The sequence below is a fragment of the Schistocerca serialis genome, chromosome 3, assembly GCF_023864345.2.
Source record: "Schistocerca serialis cubense isolate TAMUIC-IGC-003099 chromosome 3, iqSchSeri2.2, whole genome shotgun sequence".
In the NCBI taxonomy this organism is placed as follows: Eukaryota; Metazoa; Arthropoda; class Insecta; order Orthoptera; family Acrididae; genus Schistocerca; species Schistocerca serialis.
Window position 1 is genome coordinate 529598205 of NC_064640.1, and position 16718 is coordinate 529614922.

Sequence of the window (16718 nt, forward strand, 5' to 3'; positions counted from 1 at the left end):
GAGATGTCATTATGCTGGGTACCATGGCTTATGGTAATTCACAGAAAAGAATTATTAGTCAAGGAAGCATTTATAGAATATTCTGCATCACAATGTAGTAACACCCTACATGCCATTTCCATGCTTCTGAGCTGCAGAGGTATGCTTTGGTGGGAAGAAGATTGACTGCAAGTGATAGACAATATCTGCTTACTGTACTCATTTCTTGGTCTCTCTCTATAATTTTACCCCCCTCCCCCCCCTCCCACACACACACACACACACACACACACACACACACACACACACACACACACACACACTTCCCTCCAATACTAAACTGGCGATCCCTAGATTCTCTGAATGTGTCCTATCAAATCGTCCATTCTTCTAGTCAGGCTATGTCACAAATCTGTTCTTTCCCCAATTTTATTGAGTACCTCTTAGTTACTTACATGATCTACACATCTAATCTTCACCATTCTTCTGTAGCACCACATTTCAAAATCTTCTGGTCTAAACTGTTTATTGTCAATTTTTCAGTTCCATATATGGCTACACTTCATGCAAATACTTTCAGAAAATACTTGCTAACACTAAAATCTATACTCTATATTAACAAAATTCTCTTCTTCAGAAACACTTTTCTTGCCGTAGTCAGTCTGCTTATTATATTACTTTGGTCACCATCAGTTATTTTGCTGTATTAATAACAAATCTCATATATTACTTTAAGTGTCCCATTTCTTAATCAAATTCCTCAGCATCACCTGATTTAATTCGAATACGTTCCATTATCCCTGTTTTGCTTTTGTTGATGATTCCTTTCAAGACACAGTCCATTCCATTCAAGTGCTCTTCCAGGTCCTTCACTGTCTCTGGCAGAATTGCAATGTCATCAGCAAACTTCCAACTTTTTATTTCTTCTCCCTGGACTTTAATTCATTCTCCAAATTTTTCTTTTGTTTCTTGCACTGTTGCTGTTACATAGCTATTTGTTTTGAGCAGTGTCATGTGAAAGATGGACACCATGAAGAGTGTGATCTGTCCTCAGTTAATGTGACACTGTGGAGAGGTTTAAAATTTAATCCAACACATTGCCCCCAAAGTTTGCTGATCAAGTACTTACATCACCACCTCCCCTCCCATTGCCCACAAAATATTGGTAATGGAAATATTTCCCACCACCAGTATATCATTTGGCTTCTCCAAGTTGAGTGCCACACATTAGGATGCATTAATGACCTCAGTTCTGAAGGAGGATTAGTTTACCAGCTGACCTGTTCTGTGTTTAGACTGATGATGATGTAAGTATGGTATGACCTTCAAGGTTTTGTGAAATGCTTAATGTACTTCCTGTTTTATTAGAAGAAGATTTTAATGTATTCTCAGGGTGGCTGGTTGATCCAGGCTTTTACAAATGATCTGTCAGCCACCTTATTCTGATTTGTTAGTTTACCATTTATTCTTTTATTCTCTAATTGACTTCTGCAAGTTTGAAAACGAAAATAATTTTCAGTTTTTCTTCCTATATAATATAAAGTGACTGTGTAGGTAAATGAGTGTGATTTTAAAAACAGAGTTTTTGTTTTGTATTTTATTCAGCTTTAAATGTCTAACTCCATGTCACTCATACCATTTTCATAAGAGTGCTAATGACCTCATCAGGGTATCCTAAAATGAAAAGAAAACTGAATGTATTACAGCCTATTGTGTTGCTGGTCATGAGTCATGGCTCACAAACCTATCTCATTTCTTACTGAGTCATGCCATGGTGAGTTGCAGTCATTATTTGATCTGAACTGGACATAAAATGGTACTAAGATGTTGCCTGTCTCAGTTGCATGTTACTTTTTTTAAATTTGCAGATAAGACTCAGGTGAGAATGAAGTATAATTGTAATTTCCTAAATAAATATGGGTTCCACATTTTTGCCTCTTGTAGGACATTTATATAAAATGAGACAACTTTCTTTTCATGTTTCTTGAAGAGTATCTGGATCTTGTTGTATCGGATGTTGATAAATGAAATTCAGTATCCAACACACAAACTGTGCTCTTGTTTATGTGGGAAATAAATGTAATAATTACTTTAGGCTGACTGTTGTGATGCTAAGTTTTTTAACAGTGTGCGAGAAAATGATTATGACATCTGCTATTATTACTTCTGTTTGTGAGTGTTTAATGTTGTCTTGCTAATGAGGCCACAAGAAGAGCAGCACTAGCTGCATGTTGACAAGTATTGGGGAGGAATTAGCCATGACACTGCCATGACACTAAACACACCTTGCTACCGTTTTCCTGAAAGATAAGATAAGATAATTTTGTCATTATTAGGCCTTTACAGCAATAGACAATTTTTTTTAAAAACATAATGTAATAATTAAATTAACAAATAGAACTGTTTGGCCATGTCAGTTGTTAGCTTACAATTCCACGTTGCAGTCAAAAAATTCTTTTAATTCATAGAAGGGGTTGACAACAAGTCATTTATTTAATGTTTTCCTAAATTCACACTCTGGAAGATTTTGTACCACCTGCGGAAGCTAAGTAAATAGTTTGTAGTCCAGTAGCTCATAGCTATTGATTGACTTTGGTAACCTATAGTATGACATATGTATGGAATTATTATTTCTTGTAGTGTGACCATCAATATTATTTCTAAGTTTTACTTCATGTAGATTCTTCTTTGTATATGTTAACACTTGGTATATATGCAGATTTATAATAGTCATTATTTTACATTCAGGAAACGAGGGCTTACAATGTGCTTTATGCTGTGAAAATGTAATAACGTTTGAGGTAGTTGGGTTGTATAGAGGTTGTAGAACTGAAACATACCACTTAATTGATTGAATACTTTTATTGTTGCTAGAAATAGGTACACAAAGTGACACATTGAAAATCCACAGTCGCTTGATTCGACAACATAGCGAACACTTCTCTAAACAATTTTTCAATGAAGTTAGTTCAAAGATGAGTCAGTCGATTGCTTGCGGTTGATAACCGCCACAGAGCCCCCGCATTGTCACGCAACAACACAACACATTTGACAGCAATCTTCGGCATTTGCTTCAAATTGCAGGCTTTAGCCTGGCAGTAAGCATCTCACTGTAACATACACTTTTTATTGTTGTGCCACTTTCCCCATAATGTTCCAGTTCTGGGCCTTATGAGTCCCAAAAAACCGTGAGCATCAGGTTTCCTGTGGGCGGTTGGCTCTTGAACTTTTTCTTGCACAGTGAATTTGGATGTTTCCATTCCATACTCTGCTGTTTACTCTCGGGCTCGTAATGATGGATCCATGTTTCATCATCAATAATGATCCTGTCCAAGAAGGTGTCTCCTTTGTTACCATAGCAATCCAAATGTTTTTTGCCAATGTCCAAGCGTATTTGTTTATGCAACTGTGTGAGCTGTTTTGGGACCCATCTTGCACAAACTTTATGGAACCCAAATCTGTTGTGGATGATTTTGTAGGCAGAATTGTGACTAATTTGCAGATAGTTTGTCAATAGTTAATTGTCTGTATAAAAGAATCATTTCACGTGAACGCTCAATGGTTTCTTCACTAGTGGTGGTAAACAGTCATCTGGCTCCTTCATTATGGATAACACTTGTGGGACAATTTCATAATTTTTCAATCCATTTGTAGTCACTCCATTGTGGCATAACACTGTTGCCGTATTGTACAGAAAGTCTTCAATGAATTTCGGCCTTGACACACCTTCCGACCCCAAAAAACAACGAAACTAACTTAGCAGCTTGAAAATTGCAAAGATATGACAACAAATAAACAAAGCATGGATTACCAATCTAAAACGACAGTACTACCAATATTAACAAAAATATAACTAAATTGCATATAATAATTGACTTACCCTCATATTTGGCTGTGAGAATGCTATATTTTAAGTATTCAGTTTGAACTGAATGATTTTGTGTACTTTTAAAGTTTAATTGAAATAAATAAACTAACAAAAATTGTTTCAGGAGATGAGACGGGAACTTATAAAGCATAGTGACTGGAATGTCATTGTTGTAGACTGGGCTGGTGGTTCTTTGCCACTTTACACACAAGCCACTGCAAATACAAGATTAGTTGGCCTTGAACTAGCTTATTTTGTCAACTACTTGGAGGTAATTATCCCACTATTGTTCTACTTTAGTCAGTCTTGATGGAAAATAGTTCTTGAGCTTTGTATTGAAACCATTATTTCTTTGATATGACAGAACAAGCATTTAACAAGGCAAATATGGAGTACCAGTAGTCATACATAAATTATTTTACTGAATTAAACAAATTATTTTGCACACTATGTGGTGCAAGTGAAGTGAGTAGTTCTCTGTAACAGACTGGATTAATTCTACTCATCTGTAGCTCACCAATCACTGATGTCATTTGATGTCATCATGTGGAATATTATTTTTGTGCTGTTCTTACACTTTATTTTTTTATTATCTGTTTTTATGTGACATAAAATTGCAGTTACTCATGGAAACACCCTTTTTTTCTGCAGCTTCTCAGTCAATTTTCTGATTGAAGACACTTAGCTCTAAGATTTAGTATCTTTTTCAAATCAATGTCAAGTGCTTAGGTAAGCCACTTGTAAATTCACTTGAATTATAGAGTGGGTGTTGTACACTGAGTATGGCTGAGACAAGTAATTTCTGTTGTTACTTAATAATGTCTGTGTGAAAAATCATTGGTGACACAGTCGGTATTAGCTCTTAGTAAAACAGACACATATAACAATATTTTTGAATATGGATATGAGTGATTTGTGATTTCTATAATTTAGGATGGCTGTTTAAGTATATTTTCTCCACTGAACATTATATCATCATCTAATTTCACATCTCTCCTTCCAGATATCTGATTCAAACTGTTGATTTCATCTGATTTGATGCTATAAATAAAAAATAAAAAATAAGTGTGGAAATTTGAGGACAGATAATGCACATAACCTCACAGCTGTTCATAGTTACGACCTTTGCAAATCGACTGAGTATTTCATTCTTAGGTGAGATTGAAACTAATACTCCAGCGGGTTTGCAAAAGCTAAACACTGATAGAAAATTAGAAAAATGGTAGCAGAAAACAGTGTTTTAGTTACTTCTAAAACAGTGATACTCTCTCACTCACAAGAGGGAGAGGGAGGGAGGGGCTGGAAGGAGGATGGTAGGGCTTGAGAACATAATTGTGGAGCTATGTTGCTGCAGAATGTAGAATGTATGAATGTAATTTATTCATCTCATAATGTTTGTTGTTGTTGTTGTCTTCAGTCCTGAGATTGGTTTGATGCAGCTCTCCATGCTACTCTATCCTGTACAAGTTTCTTCATCTCCCAGTACTTACTGCAACCTACATCCTTCTGAATCTGCTTGGTGTATTCATCTCTTCGTCTCCCTCTGCGATTTTTACCCTCCACACTGCCCTCCAATGCTAAATTTGTGATCCCTTGGTGCCTCAGAACATGTCCTACTAACCGGTCCCTTCTTCTTGTCAAGTTGTGCCACAAACTCCTCTTCTCCCCAATTCTATTCAATACCTCCTCATTAGTTATGTGATCTACCCATCTAATCTTCAGCATTCTTCTGTAGCACTACATTTCAAAAGCTTCTATTCTCTTCTTGCCCAAACTATTTATTGTCCATGTTTCACTTCCATACATGGCTACACTCCATACAAATACTTTCAGAAATGACTTCCTGACACTTAAATCTATACTCGATGTTAACAAATTTCTCTTCTTGCCATTGCCAGTCTACATTTTATATCCTCTCTACTTCGACCATCATCAGTTATTTTGCTCCCCAAATAGCAAAACTCCTTTACTACTTTAAGCATCTCATTTCCTAATCTAATTCCCTCAGCATCACCCAACTTAATTCGACTACATTCCATTATCCTCATTTTGCTTTTGTTGATGTTCATCTTATATCCTCCTTTCAAGACACTGTCCATTCCGTTCAACTGCTCTTCCAAGTCCTTTGCTGTCTCTGACAGAATTACAATGTCATCAGTGAACCTCAACGTTTTTAGTTCTTCTCCATGGACTATAATACCTACTCCGTATTTTTCTTTTGTTTCCTTTATTACTTGCACAATATACAGATTGAATAACATTGGGGACAGGCTACAACCCTGTCTCACTCCCTTCCCAACCGCTGCTTCCCTTTCATGCCCTCGACTCTTATAACTGCCATCTGGTTTCTGTACAAATTGTAAATAGCCTTTTGCTCCCTGTATTTTACCCCTGCCACCTTTAGAATTTGAAAGAGAGTATTGCAGTCAACATTGTCGAAAGCTTTCTCTAAGTCTACAAATGCTAGAAATGTAGATTTGCCTTTCCTTAATCTATTTTCTAAGATAAGTCGTAGGGTCAGTATTGCCTCACGTGTTCCAACATTTCTGCGGAATCCAAACTGATCTTCACTGAGGTCGGCTTCTATCAGTTTTTCCATTTGTCTGTAAAGAATTCGCATTAGTATTTTGCAGCTGTGACTTATTAAGCTGATAGTTCGGTAATTTTCACATCTGTCAACTCCTGCTTTCTTTGGGATTGGAATTATTATATTCTTCTTGAAGTCTGAGGGTATTTCGCCTGTCTCATACATCTTGCTCACCAGATGGTAGACTTTTGTCAGCACTGGCTCTCCAAAGGCCGTCAGTGGTTTCAATGCAATGTTGTCTGTTCCCGGGGCCCTGTTTTGACTCAGGTCTTTCAGTGCTCTGTCAAACTCTTCACGCAGTATCGTATCTCCCATTTCATCTTCATCTACATCCTCTTCCATTTCCATAATATTGTCCTCAAGTACATCGCCCTTGTATAGACCCTCTATATACTCCTTCCACCTTTCTGCTTTCCCTTCTTTGCTTAGAACTGGGTTTCCATCTGAGCTCTTGGTATTCATACAGGTGGTTCTCTTTTCTACAAAGGTCTCTTTAATTTTCCTGTAGGCAGTATCTATCTTACCCCTAGTGAGATAAGCCTCTACATCCTTACATTTGTCCTCTAGCCATCCCTGCTTAGCCATTTTGCACTTCCTGTCAATCTCATTTTTGAGACATTTGTATTCCCTTTTGCCTGCTTCATTTACTGCGTTTTTATATTTTCTCCTTTCATCAATTAAATTCAGTATTTCTTCTGTTACCCAAGGATTTCTACTAGCCCTAGTCTTTTTACCTACTTTATCCTCTGCTGCCTTCACTACTTCATCCCTCAGAGCTACCCATTCTTCTTCTACTGTATTTCTTTCCCCCATTCCTGTCAGTTATTCCCTTCTGCTCTCCCTGAAGCTCTGTACAACTTCTGGTTTAGTCAGTTTATCCAGGTCCCATCTCGTTAAATTCCCACCTTTTTGCAGTTTCTTCAGGTTTAATCTACAGTTCATAACCAATAGATTGTGGTCAGAGTCCACATCTGCCCCTGGAAATGTCTTACAATTTAAAACCTGGTTCCTAAGTCTCTGTCTTACCATTATATAATCTATCTGATACCTTCTAGTATCTCCAGGATTCTTCCATGTATACAACCTTCTTTTATGATTCTTGAACCAAGTGTCAGCTATGGTTAAGTTATGCTCTGTGCAAAATTCTACCAGACGGCTTCCTCTTTCATTTCTCTCCCCCAATCCGTATTCACCCACTATGTTTCCTTCTCTCCCTTTTCCTACTCTCGAATTCAAATCACCCATGACTACTAAATTTTCGTCTCCCTTCACTACCTGAATAATTTCTTTTATCTCATCATACAGTTCATCAATTTCATCATCATCTGCAGAGCTAGTTGGCATATAAACTGGTACTACTGTAGTAGGCATGGGCTTCGTGTCTATCTTGGCCACAATAATGCGTTCACTATGCTGTTGGTAATAGCTTACCTGCACTCCTATTTTTTTTATTCATTATTAAACCTACTCCTGCATTACCCCTATTTGATTTTGTATTTATAACCCTGTATTGTCCGCCCCGGTAGCTGAGTGGTCAGCGTGACAGACTGTCAATCCTAAGGGCCCGGATTCGATTCCCGGCTGGGTCGGAGATTTTCTCCGCTCAGGGACTGGGTGTTGTGTTGTCCTAATCATCATCATTTCATCCCCATCGACGTGCAGGTCGCTGAAGTGGCGTCAAATCAAAAGACCTGCACCAGGTGAACGGTCTACCCGGCGGGAGGCCCTAGCCACACGACATTTCCATTTTTACCCTGTATTCACCTGACCAAAAGTCTTGTTCCTCCTGCCACTGAACTTCACTAATTCCCACTATATCTAACTTTAACCTATCCATTTCCCTTTTTAAATTTTCTAACCTACCTGCCCGATTAAGGGATCTGACATTCCACGCTCCGATCCGAAGAACGCATTTTCTTTCTCCTGATAACGTCGTCCTCTTGAGTAGTCCCCGCTCGGAGATCCGAATGGGGGACTATTTTACCTCCGGAATATTTTACCCAAGAGGATGCCATCATCATTTAACTGTACAGTAAAGCTGCATGCCCTCGGGAAAAAGTACGGCTGTACTTTCCCCTTGATTTCAGCCATACGCAGTACCAGCACAGCAAGGCCATTTTGGTTAGTGTTGCAAGGCCAGATCAGTCAATCATCCAGACTGTTGCCCCTGCAACTACTGAAAAGGCTGCTGCCCCTCTTCAGTAACCACACGTTTGTCTGGCCTCTCAACAGATACTCCTCCATTGTGGTTGCACCTACAGTACGGCCATCTGTGTCGCTGAGGCACGCAAGCCTCCCACCAACGGCAAGGTCCATGGTTCATGGGGGTGTCTCATAATGTACAGTTACAAATCAAAGATTTTTGTTCTGGAGACACACCAAATTACTTTTTAAAAAAAATAGGGTTATAATAATTAACATATTTAAGCAGGCATTTCTGAATTTTTAAACATGAACAATTAACAAGAGTATATATAACACTTACGGTCATTTGGCAGCTTGCAATACAATTTATACAATATATTAACAATTTATTATACAATACATAATCTTTATTGTTTATTTTCTTTTCAAAATGCCAAACTGTCATGCATGAATCCTTCAACTGAATAACAACATTTTTCCACTAGTGTATTAAATAACAATCTCTTTAGTGGGTCAAACTACATATTTAACAGATTTGTGTTATTTAATTTATTGTAAATTTTTAATCCCTTGTACAATGGTGTTTGAGTGTAAAGTCTTAAATTATGAGAGTGAAGTTTGAAATTGTGTCTGTGACAAGTACTTTAATTGTGGTTGAAATGATAATTGTCAAGTTAGTTTTGATTTTTATATCATCATCTCAGCCTTTTCCCATGTCACATGGGGTTGGCGTTGCTTTGCTGGATCCTTCCCTTCCATAAATGCCTATCCAGTGCTTCTTCTCATCCACCTTGACATTCTCATTTCTGCCACTTCCATCTTTCTCTTGGGCATTGGTAATTGGCCAAGTTTCTGCACTATAGAGCATCACAGGCCTCACCACAGACTTGTAAAGCTTTCCTTTCATTCTGCAGCTAAGCTTTTTATCACACAGTACCCTGCTCAGTTCCCTCCAGTTCATCCATCCATTATTTACCCTGTAATGTATTTCGGCCTCTAGTCCTCCATTACTTTGCATGTAAGAGCCTAGGTATTTAAATTTATTGACCAGCATCAGTTGTCCTCCTTGCAGATTAATATACAGATCTTTGGCATCCTTTGTACACATATACTCTGTTTTCACCCTGCTAATTCTCATTCCCCTTTCCTCTAGAGCTTTTTTGATTTTTATATATGAAAATAAAAACTTCTGTAGATATACAGAGAAGGAATGGTTAGTATTTTTAATTTTTTAAATAATGGGTGACATGATGTTCTTTTTTGGACTAAACACATTTCTTCTGATTCTCTTTTGAAGAGTAAGTAATCTCGGGCTGTTCATTGAATTTCCTCAGAAAATTATTCCATAATGAATTATAGCCTCAAAATAGCTGTGGTAAACTATCTTCCTTGTATCCATAAGGCTGGAACAAGATAAGACAGTCATTGCACGAGCTAGGCTGTTTAGTTTGTTTTTGCTAAGTAGTCTACATGTGCCTTCAAATTTAAATTTTTGTCAAAATTTAGACCTAGAAATTTTACATAACTTTCTTCACCCGTTTCCTGATCACTGTGCACTTTCTTTGTGGGAGATGCTGATGTTGTTTTAGCGCTGAACTGCAGTAATTGTGTTTTTGTGACACTGAGTTTTAATCCATTATGCTGAAACCATAATTCTAGGTTTCCCATTATATTTTACACAGTACCATGAATTTGTTCTAAATTTTCAATTGCAATTAAAACTGAGGTGTCATCTGTGAATAAAATGGAGTGAACATCAGTGCTTAAAGGTAAATCATTTATGTACAGTAGAAAAAGATAAGGCCCTAAAGTTGAGCCATGTGGGACCACTGTACAAATCTGTTCCCACTCCAAGAATGATTTTTTTTTCCATTTGAATTTAGAATAACTCTCTGTTTTCTTTCTGACAAATAAGATTTGGACCACTGCAATGCCCTGTCCACAATCCCATATCTCTCTAACTTGTGTAGAAGTAGTAAGTGATTGACCAAGTCAAAAGCTTCGGTCAAATCACAAAAAATACCTGTGACCTTTTTACCCTTATCTAAAGCAGAGCTTATCTTTTCACTGAATTACCTGATAGCATTTATTGTATTTTTCCCCTTTTGAAATCCAAATTGATTTTTAACTATAATATCATTTTCTATAAGAACTTTTTCAAGATGTTTTGCAACAATCCTTTCTATCACCTCAGCAAAAACTGGCAACAGGGAAATAGGACGGTAATTTCCCATGTCATCATATCCTTCCTAAAATGAGTGATTTATAATTTTAGCCAATGGATGAGAAATGATGTTATAAACAGCCTTGACTGCAGTGTTTGGAATTTCATCCCACCCAGCTGATTTATTGTTTTTTTAAAGACACTATACCATCTTCTACGTCTGTTGGATTAATTCTTTTGAATTTTTTAAGGCTTGCATTTTGTTTTATATTTACAAAGTTGACATCCAGCTCGTCCTGGTGGGCTGTGATATCTACTTCTGATTTTGCCACATTTATGAAGAAATCATTGAAACAGTTTGAATTTGAAAAGTATCTATAATTATATAATTTTAATTTTTATTTGGAGAATTTCTTGGCACTTGTTCTTTACTCCCAACTCAGATTTGACAATACCCCAATTTACCTTTGATTTATTTTCATGTTTACTAATATACTGTTTGTTAGACAACTTTTTGCTGCCTGTAAAACTTTTTTAAATGTATTCTTACATCTCTTTACATACCCCACAAAGTCAGCATTTTTATTATGTTTTAACTCATTATAAAGCTGTCTTTTCCTGGCACTAGAAACTTTATTCCTGGTGTAGTCCAATTTATTTTATTGGCCACTCTTTGTCGCCAAGCTTGAGGGGGAAACATTTCGTTGAAAACATCTAGGAAACAGTTTAGCAATGTTTTGAATTCTTTTCACTTGACACACTATTGTCTAGAGGCCAGTTCGTAGTTCTTAGTTTATTAAAAATATATTTACATTCTCTTTTTACAAAGTCCCTTTTAAAACATGTTTTCACGCATTTTGGTTTCCCTATTTTTGCAAGCTCTATGAGCAGTGCTGAGTGATGTGATATGCCTAAATCTAAACAGAATTACTTCCATCCTCAAACTGATAATTTGTCAGAATATTGTCAATACATGTTTCAGAGTGGCTATTTCTTCTGGTACATTCAGTGAAATTCATTCAAGAGGACTATAAATTGTCCAAGTGAAATGTGTTTCTAGTGATGAGGCCAGCACTGTGATATCGTGGGTAAGAGAGGGAACCATTTTTGTACTAAGTGCACTTACAAGCTAGTTGGTGTTGGTGGCCACTGCATAGAAGAAATATAAATGTATGAGTGATGTTCAAAACTTTTCTGTCCTCAGAAAGAAATTGATATTCAGGAGATATCTGTTAAGTTGTTCATATTTTTTATTTTTATTTTTCATCAAAGTCAGCTTCTAAATTAATATGCTTAGTGCAATGACTTTTCAACTTTTAATACATTATACAAAATTAGATTTTCCCAACTGTCCAGAATATGCACCTTCAGTTTATTTATTTGAAAGCTAAAGTCATGCAGTTTTGCTGCAACAATATGAGACATATGATGACATGTTATTGTGATGAAAGAGAACATTGTTTGCCACAAATTCATAAATGTACTGGGTGATTTTTTTCCACCATTTACACACTCTAGGAATTCATCGATTAGAGGATATGGAACGAAAAAGGTCTAATGAACTTATGTGCAGTAATACATGGTTTCCATGCTAGAGACCATTTATTCAATCATAAATTGTTACAGAGAGTGTGGTGTAATACATGCTGTACCATGCAGCCACAGTTACAGTATGTGCTGAAAATGGTTTCCATGTGTCTCAACACATGCGTGTAGGTTCTGTAGTGTTTCCTGTCTCACACATTCACATTGGCCAGGCTGTATCTGAATAGTATCAAAGGCAGCATGAATATGCTGCTCCAGTGTTTCCACATCTGGAATGGCCCCATATCCAGATATCACACAGGTTGAGATCCAACGAACAAGCAGGTCATGCAACTAGAACCCCTCATCTGATCCATCAACCAGAGAAGACATGATTGAAATGTGTCTGGATGTTAACAGCGAAGTGGGCTGGAGCACCATCATGTAGCAGCCACATAACCCTTCAAATCATCAGTAGCACTTCTTCCAGCAGGGCAGGCAAAGTCACCCACAAGAAACACTGATAGTTCCAGCCTGTTAGGCAACATGGAAGGAAGAATGATCCCAAAATACGGTCGCCAATTATCCCGGCCAACATATTCCAGCTGCACTGATGCTGATGATTCACTGTCACCATACCATGCGGGTTCTGCATACTATCCCACAGATGACTTTTATGAAAGTTGAGGATACCACTCCATGTAAAGATGGCCTCATCAGTGATTAGTGTGGATGACACAAATCCTGGAATCACGGTTGCCTGGTGAAGAAACCAGTGACAAACCTGCTCCCAATGTAGAAAGTCTGTTGCTAGTAAGCCCTACACACTCTAAGTGATAATGATAGTAACAATTGTCATGGAGAATGTTCCCCCCAATCATCTGACTTACCCTGTCCTACTGGGCCAACTGCCTGGTACTGACATTGCAGTTGTCTTCCACAGTGTTAATCACATTTTCCTCCAAGTCTGTTGTCTGAACATTTAGGGTACATCTTTCATGGTTTCCTGCTTCCTGAAATGACCCTATCTCAGATAAATGGCAGAACACTGTTGCAAAAATTAAATGCTGTGATTCTTGTCGATGGGGTTAGGTCTCCTGATACAATCTTGCTGCCTGCTGCCTGTTGCCATTGGCCTTCCCATAAGTAAGCACCATGTCGTCAAGCTGTCAGTTCAAATACAGAACCATTGTGTACAATGCTGTATCACATCCACTTCAGGATGAGTCAGCAAGAGAAGTGAATTGGACACCACATTACCAACTACTAGGGCAAGAGAGTGTGCTAGGGTATGATGTATGAGGAACAGTGCCACGGTCTAGGAGGAAACCATGCATATTGTAACTGTGGCTGCATGGCACAGCCTGTCTTAGAATGCCATCTCTGTAACAAAGTGTGATGCAATAATGGCCTCTAGCATGGAAACCATGCATTTCTGGACATAAGTTCATTAGACCTTTTTCGTTCTGTGTCCTCTCATCAATCAATCCCTAGAATTTGTACGTGGTGGGGGAAAAGCACACTGTATATCTTACATAGTATCATTTAGTTTACCTGCTAGTGAAGCATAATGTTCTCCTGTGATGCTTTTGCCCTTGTGGATATAATATATGATAATCACACCATGAAATTTCCAAAAACTGTAGGCAGTAGTAGCTGACCGAGACAGACGCAGCAACAGGGAAGTAACTGCTTTTGTGACATTTACGAGTTCCTAACCAGGAGCAAATTCCATTATATCATATTTGTGCTTTAATAGTTTAGTTTCTTGAGTTTCTGCATGTAAATTTAATATCTAATAGCCACAGTTCTCACGTTTTTGTTGGAAAGTAATCCGATTTTGTGACATATTACATGTTCCTAATCAGGGGTAAATTATTTAGTTTCACCTGAGTGCTTTGGTAGTTAGGTTTTTGAATATCTGCATATTACTAGACACAGTTCATGCATTTTTGTCAGGGTCTACAGTAGAGTTGTGCAACACGTGCTGATAGTCCATTTATTTGTATAGTTTAGTTTTCCATGGTCTTTCGTATGGACAGGGACTGCGATTGTTGTGTGCGGATGCAAGCTGAGTTGGTGACACTTTGCTCTCAGCTTCAGGCTGTGATGGCTTTGGTTACACAGCTTGAGGCTGCAGTGGATGGGCACCACTGTTGTGGACTGGCCGTGGAGATCCAATGGACGTCTAGCACATCAGAGTCCTCCGATCGGTCCTCACCTGTGGCCAACCTGGCTGACCCCTCACCTGTGGTCGAGTGGGAGGTCGCCCCAGGGTGAAGCAGACAGCGAAAGACTTCCCAGGCGGCTGCACATAAGGTCTCCCCAGTTTATCCAACAAATGAGTTCCAGGTGCTGTGTGTGCCTGACACTGTTGTTGAGCCAGATGCTGTCGCCTGTCCTGTTTCAGAGGAAACCACTCAGCCTGCAAGATCCGGGCAATCACAGAGGGTGGGATTATTGGTAGTTGGGAGCTCCAACATTAGGCACGTTATGGGTCCTCTTAGGGACTTGGCTGACAAGAAGGATGAGAAAACCAATGTGCACTCCATGTGCATACCGGGTAGAGTCATTCCAGATGTGGAAAGGGTCCTCCCAGATGCCATGAAGAGCACAGGGTGCACCCAACTGCAGGTGGTTGCTCACGTCTCTACCAATGATGTGTGTCACTTTGGATCAGAAGAGATTCTCTCTGGTTTCGAGCGGCTAACAGAAGTGCTAAAGGCAGCCAGTCTTGCTTGCAAGATGAAAGCAGAACTGATCACTTGCAGCATAGTCGACAGGACCGATTGCGAACCTCTGGTCCAAGTGGAGGGTCTGAATCAGAGACTCAGACTGTTCTGCAACCGTGTAGGCTGCAGATTCCTCGACTTGCGCCAAAGGGTTTTTAGGTTTCGAGTTCCGCTGAATAAGTCAGGTGTCCACTATACGCAGGAGGCGGCTACACATGTAGCAGGGACTGTGTGGCGTGGACTGGGTGGTATTTTAGGTTAGAGGGTCTCGGGAAAACACAAGAAGGTCTTCAGTTAGGTGCAGGCTGAATGCAGGAAGAACGTAGATACAGGAACCATTGGTATAACAGTTGTAAATTGTCATAGCTGTGTTGGGAAAGTACCAGAGCTCCAAGCGCTAATAGAAAGCACTGATGCTCAAATTGTTATAGGCACTGAAAGCTGGCTAAAACCAGATATAAGCACAGCTGAAATTTTTCTGAAGAACCTAACAGTGTTCTGAAAGGATAGGCTAAACACGGTTGGCGATGGCGTGTTTGTTGCTATCAGAAGTAGTTTAACTTGTCGTGAAATTGAAGTAGATACATCCTATGAGTTAGTACGGTCAGAGGTCATTGTTGGTAACCAGAATAAAATAATAATTGGATCCTTTTACTGACCTCCCAATTCAGATGACACAGTTGCTGAAAGGTTCAAAGGAAACTTGAGTTTGATTTCTAACATGTACCCGACTCATACGATAATAGTTTGTGGTGACTTTCATTAACCCTCGATATGTTGCCGAAAATACATGTTTAATTCTGGAGGTACGCATTAAATATCATCCGAAATTGTGCTAAATGCATTCTCTGAAAATTATTTTGAGCAGTTAATTCATGAACCCACGCAAATAATAAATGGTTGATGAAAACACACTTGACCTCTTAGCAACAAATAATCCTGTGTTAATAACGAGCATCAAAACTGATTGAGGGATTAGTGAAAACAGGGTTGTCGTAGTGAGATTGAATATTGTAATCCCAAAAGCCTCAAAAAATAAGCCTATTCAAAAAAGCAGATAAAAATTCACCTGACGCCTTCCTGAGAGACAGTCTCGACTCATTTTAAATGAGACCAGATGTGGCTTAAATTCAAAGAAATAGTATTGGCAGCAATTGAGAGAGTTATACCAAATAAATTAACAAATGACAGAGCCGATCCTCTTTGGTACACAAAACAGGTTAGAACACTGTTGCAGAAACAATGAAACAAACATGCCAAATTTAAACAGACGCAAAATCCCCAAGACTGTTGATCTTTTACAGAAGCTCAAAATTTAGCACGGACTTCAATGTGAGATGCTTATAACAGTTTCCACAACGAAACTTTGTCTCAAAACCTGGCAGGAAATCCAAAGAGATTCTGGTCATATGTGAAGTATGTTAGTGGCAAGAAACAATCAATGCCTTCTCTGTGTGATAGCAATGGAGATACTATCGAAGACAGTGCTGCCAAAGCAGAGTTACTAAACACAGCCTTCTGAAATGCCTTCACAAAAGAAGACAAAGTAAATATTCAAGAATTCATATTATTGAGAACACTTGCCAACATGAGTGACGTAGAAGTAAATATCCGCGGAGTAGTGCAGCAACTTAAACCACTTAATAAAAGCAAGTCTTCTGGTCCAGACTGTAGACCAATTAGGTTCCTTACGGATTATGTTGTTGCATTAGCTCCATA

At 38.5% G+C, this 16718-nt stretch overlaps 1 protein-coding gene across 4 annotated transcripts in view; it reads left to right on the top strand.

Annotated features, from left to right (window-relative positions):
- The window catches only part of LOC126470408 (pancreatic triacylglycerol lipase-like), a 472913-nt gene that overhangs the window by 387489 nt on the left and 68706 nt on the right, over positions 1-16718 (top strand). For all 4 annotated transcript variants that reach the window (XM_050098258.1, XM_050098259.1, XM_050098257.1 and 1 more), the window contains one exon: positions 3972-4118. In XM_050098258.1, the coding sequence (XP_049954215.1) occupies positions 3972-4118 (147 nt within the window). The remainder of the gene's footprint in view (positions 1-3971; positions 4119-16718) is intronic.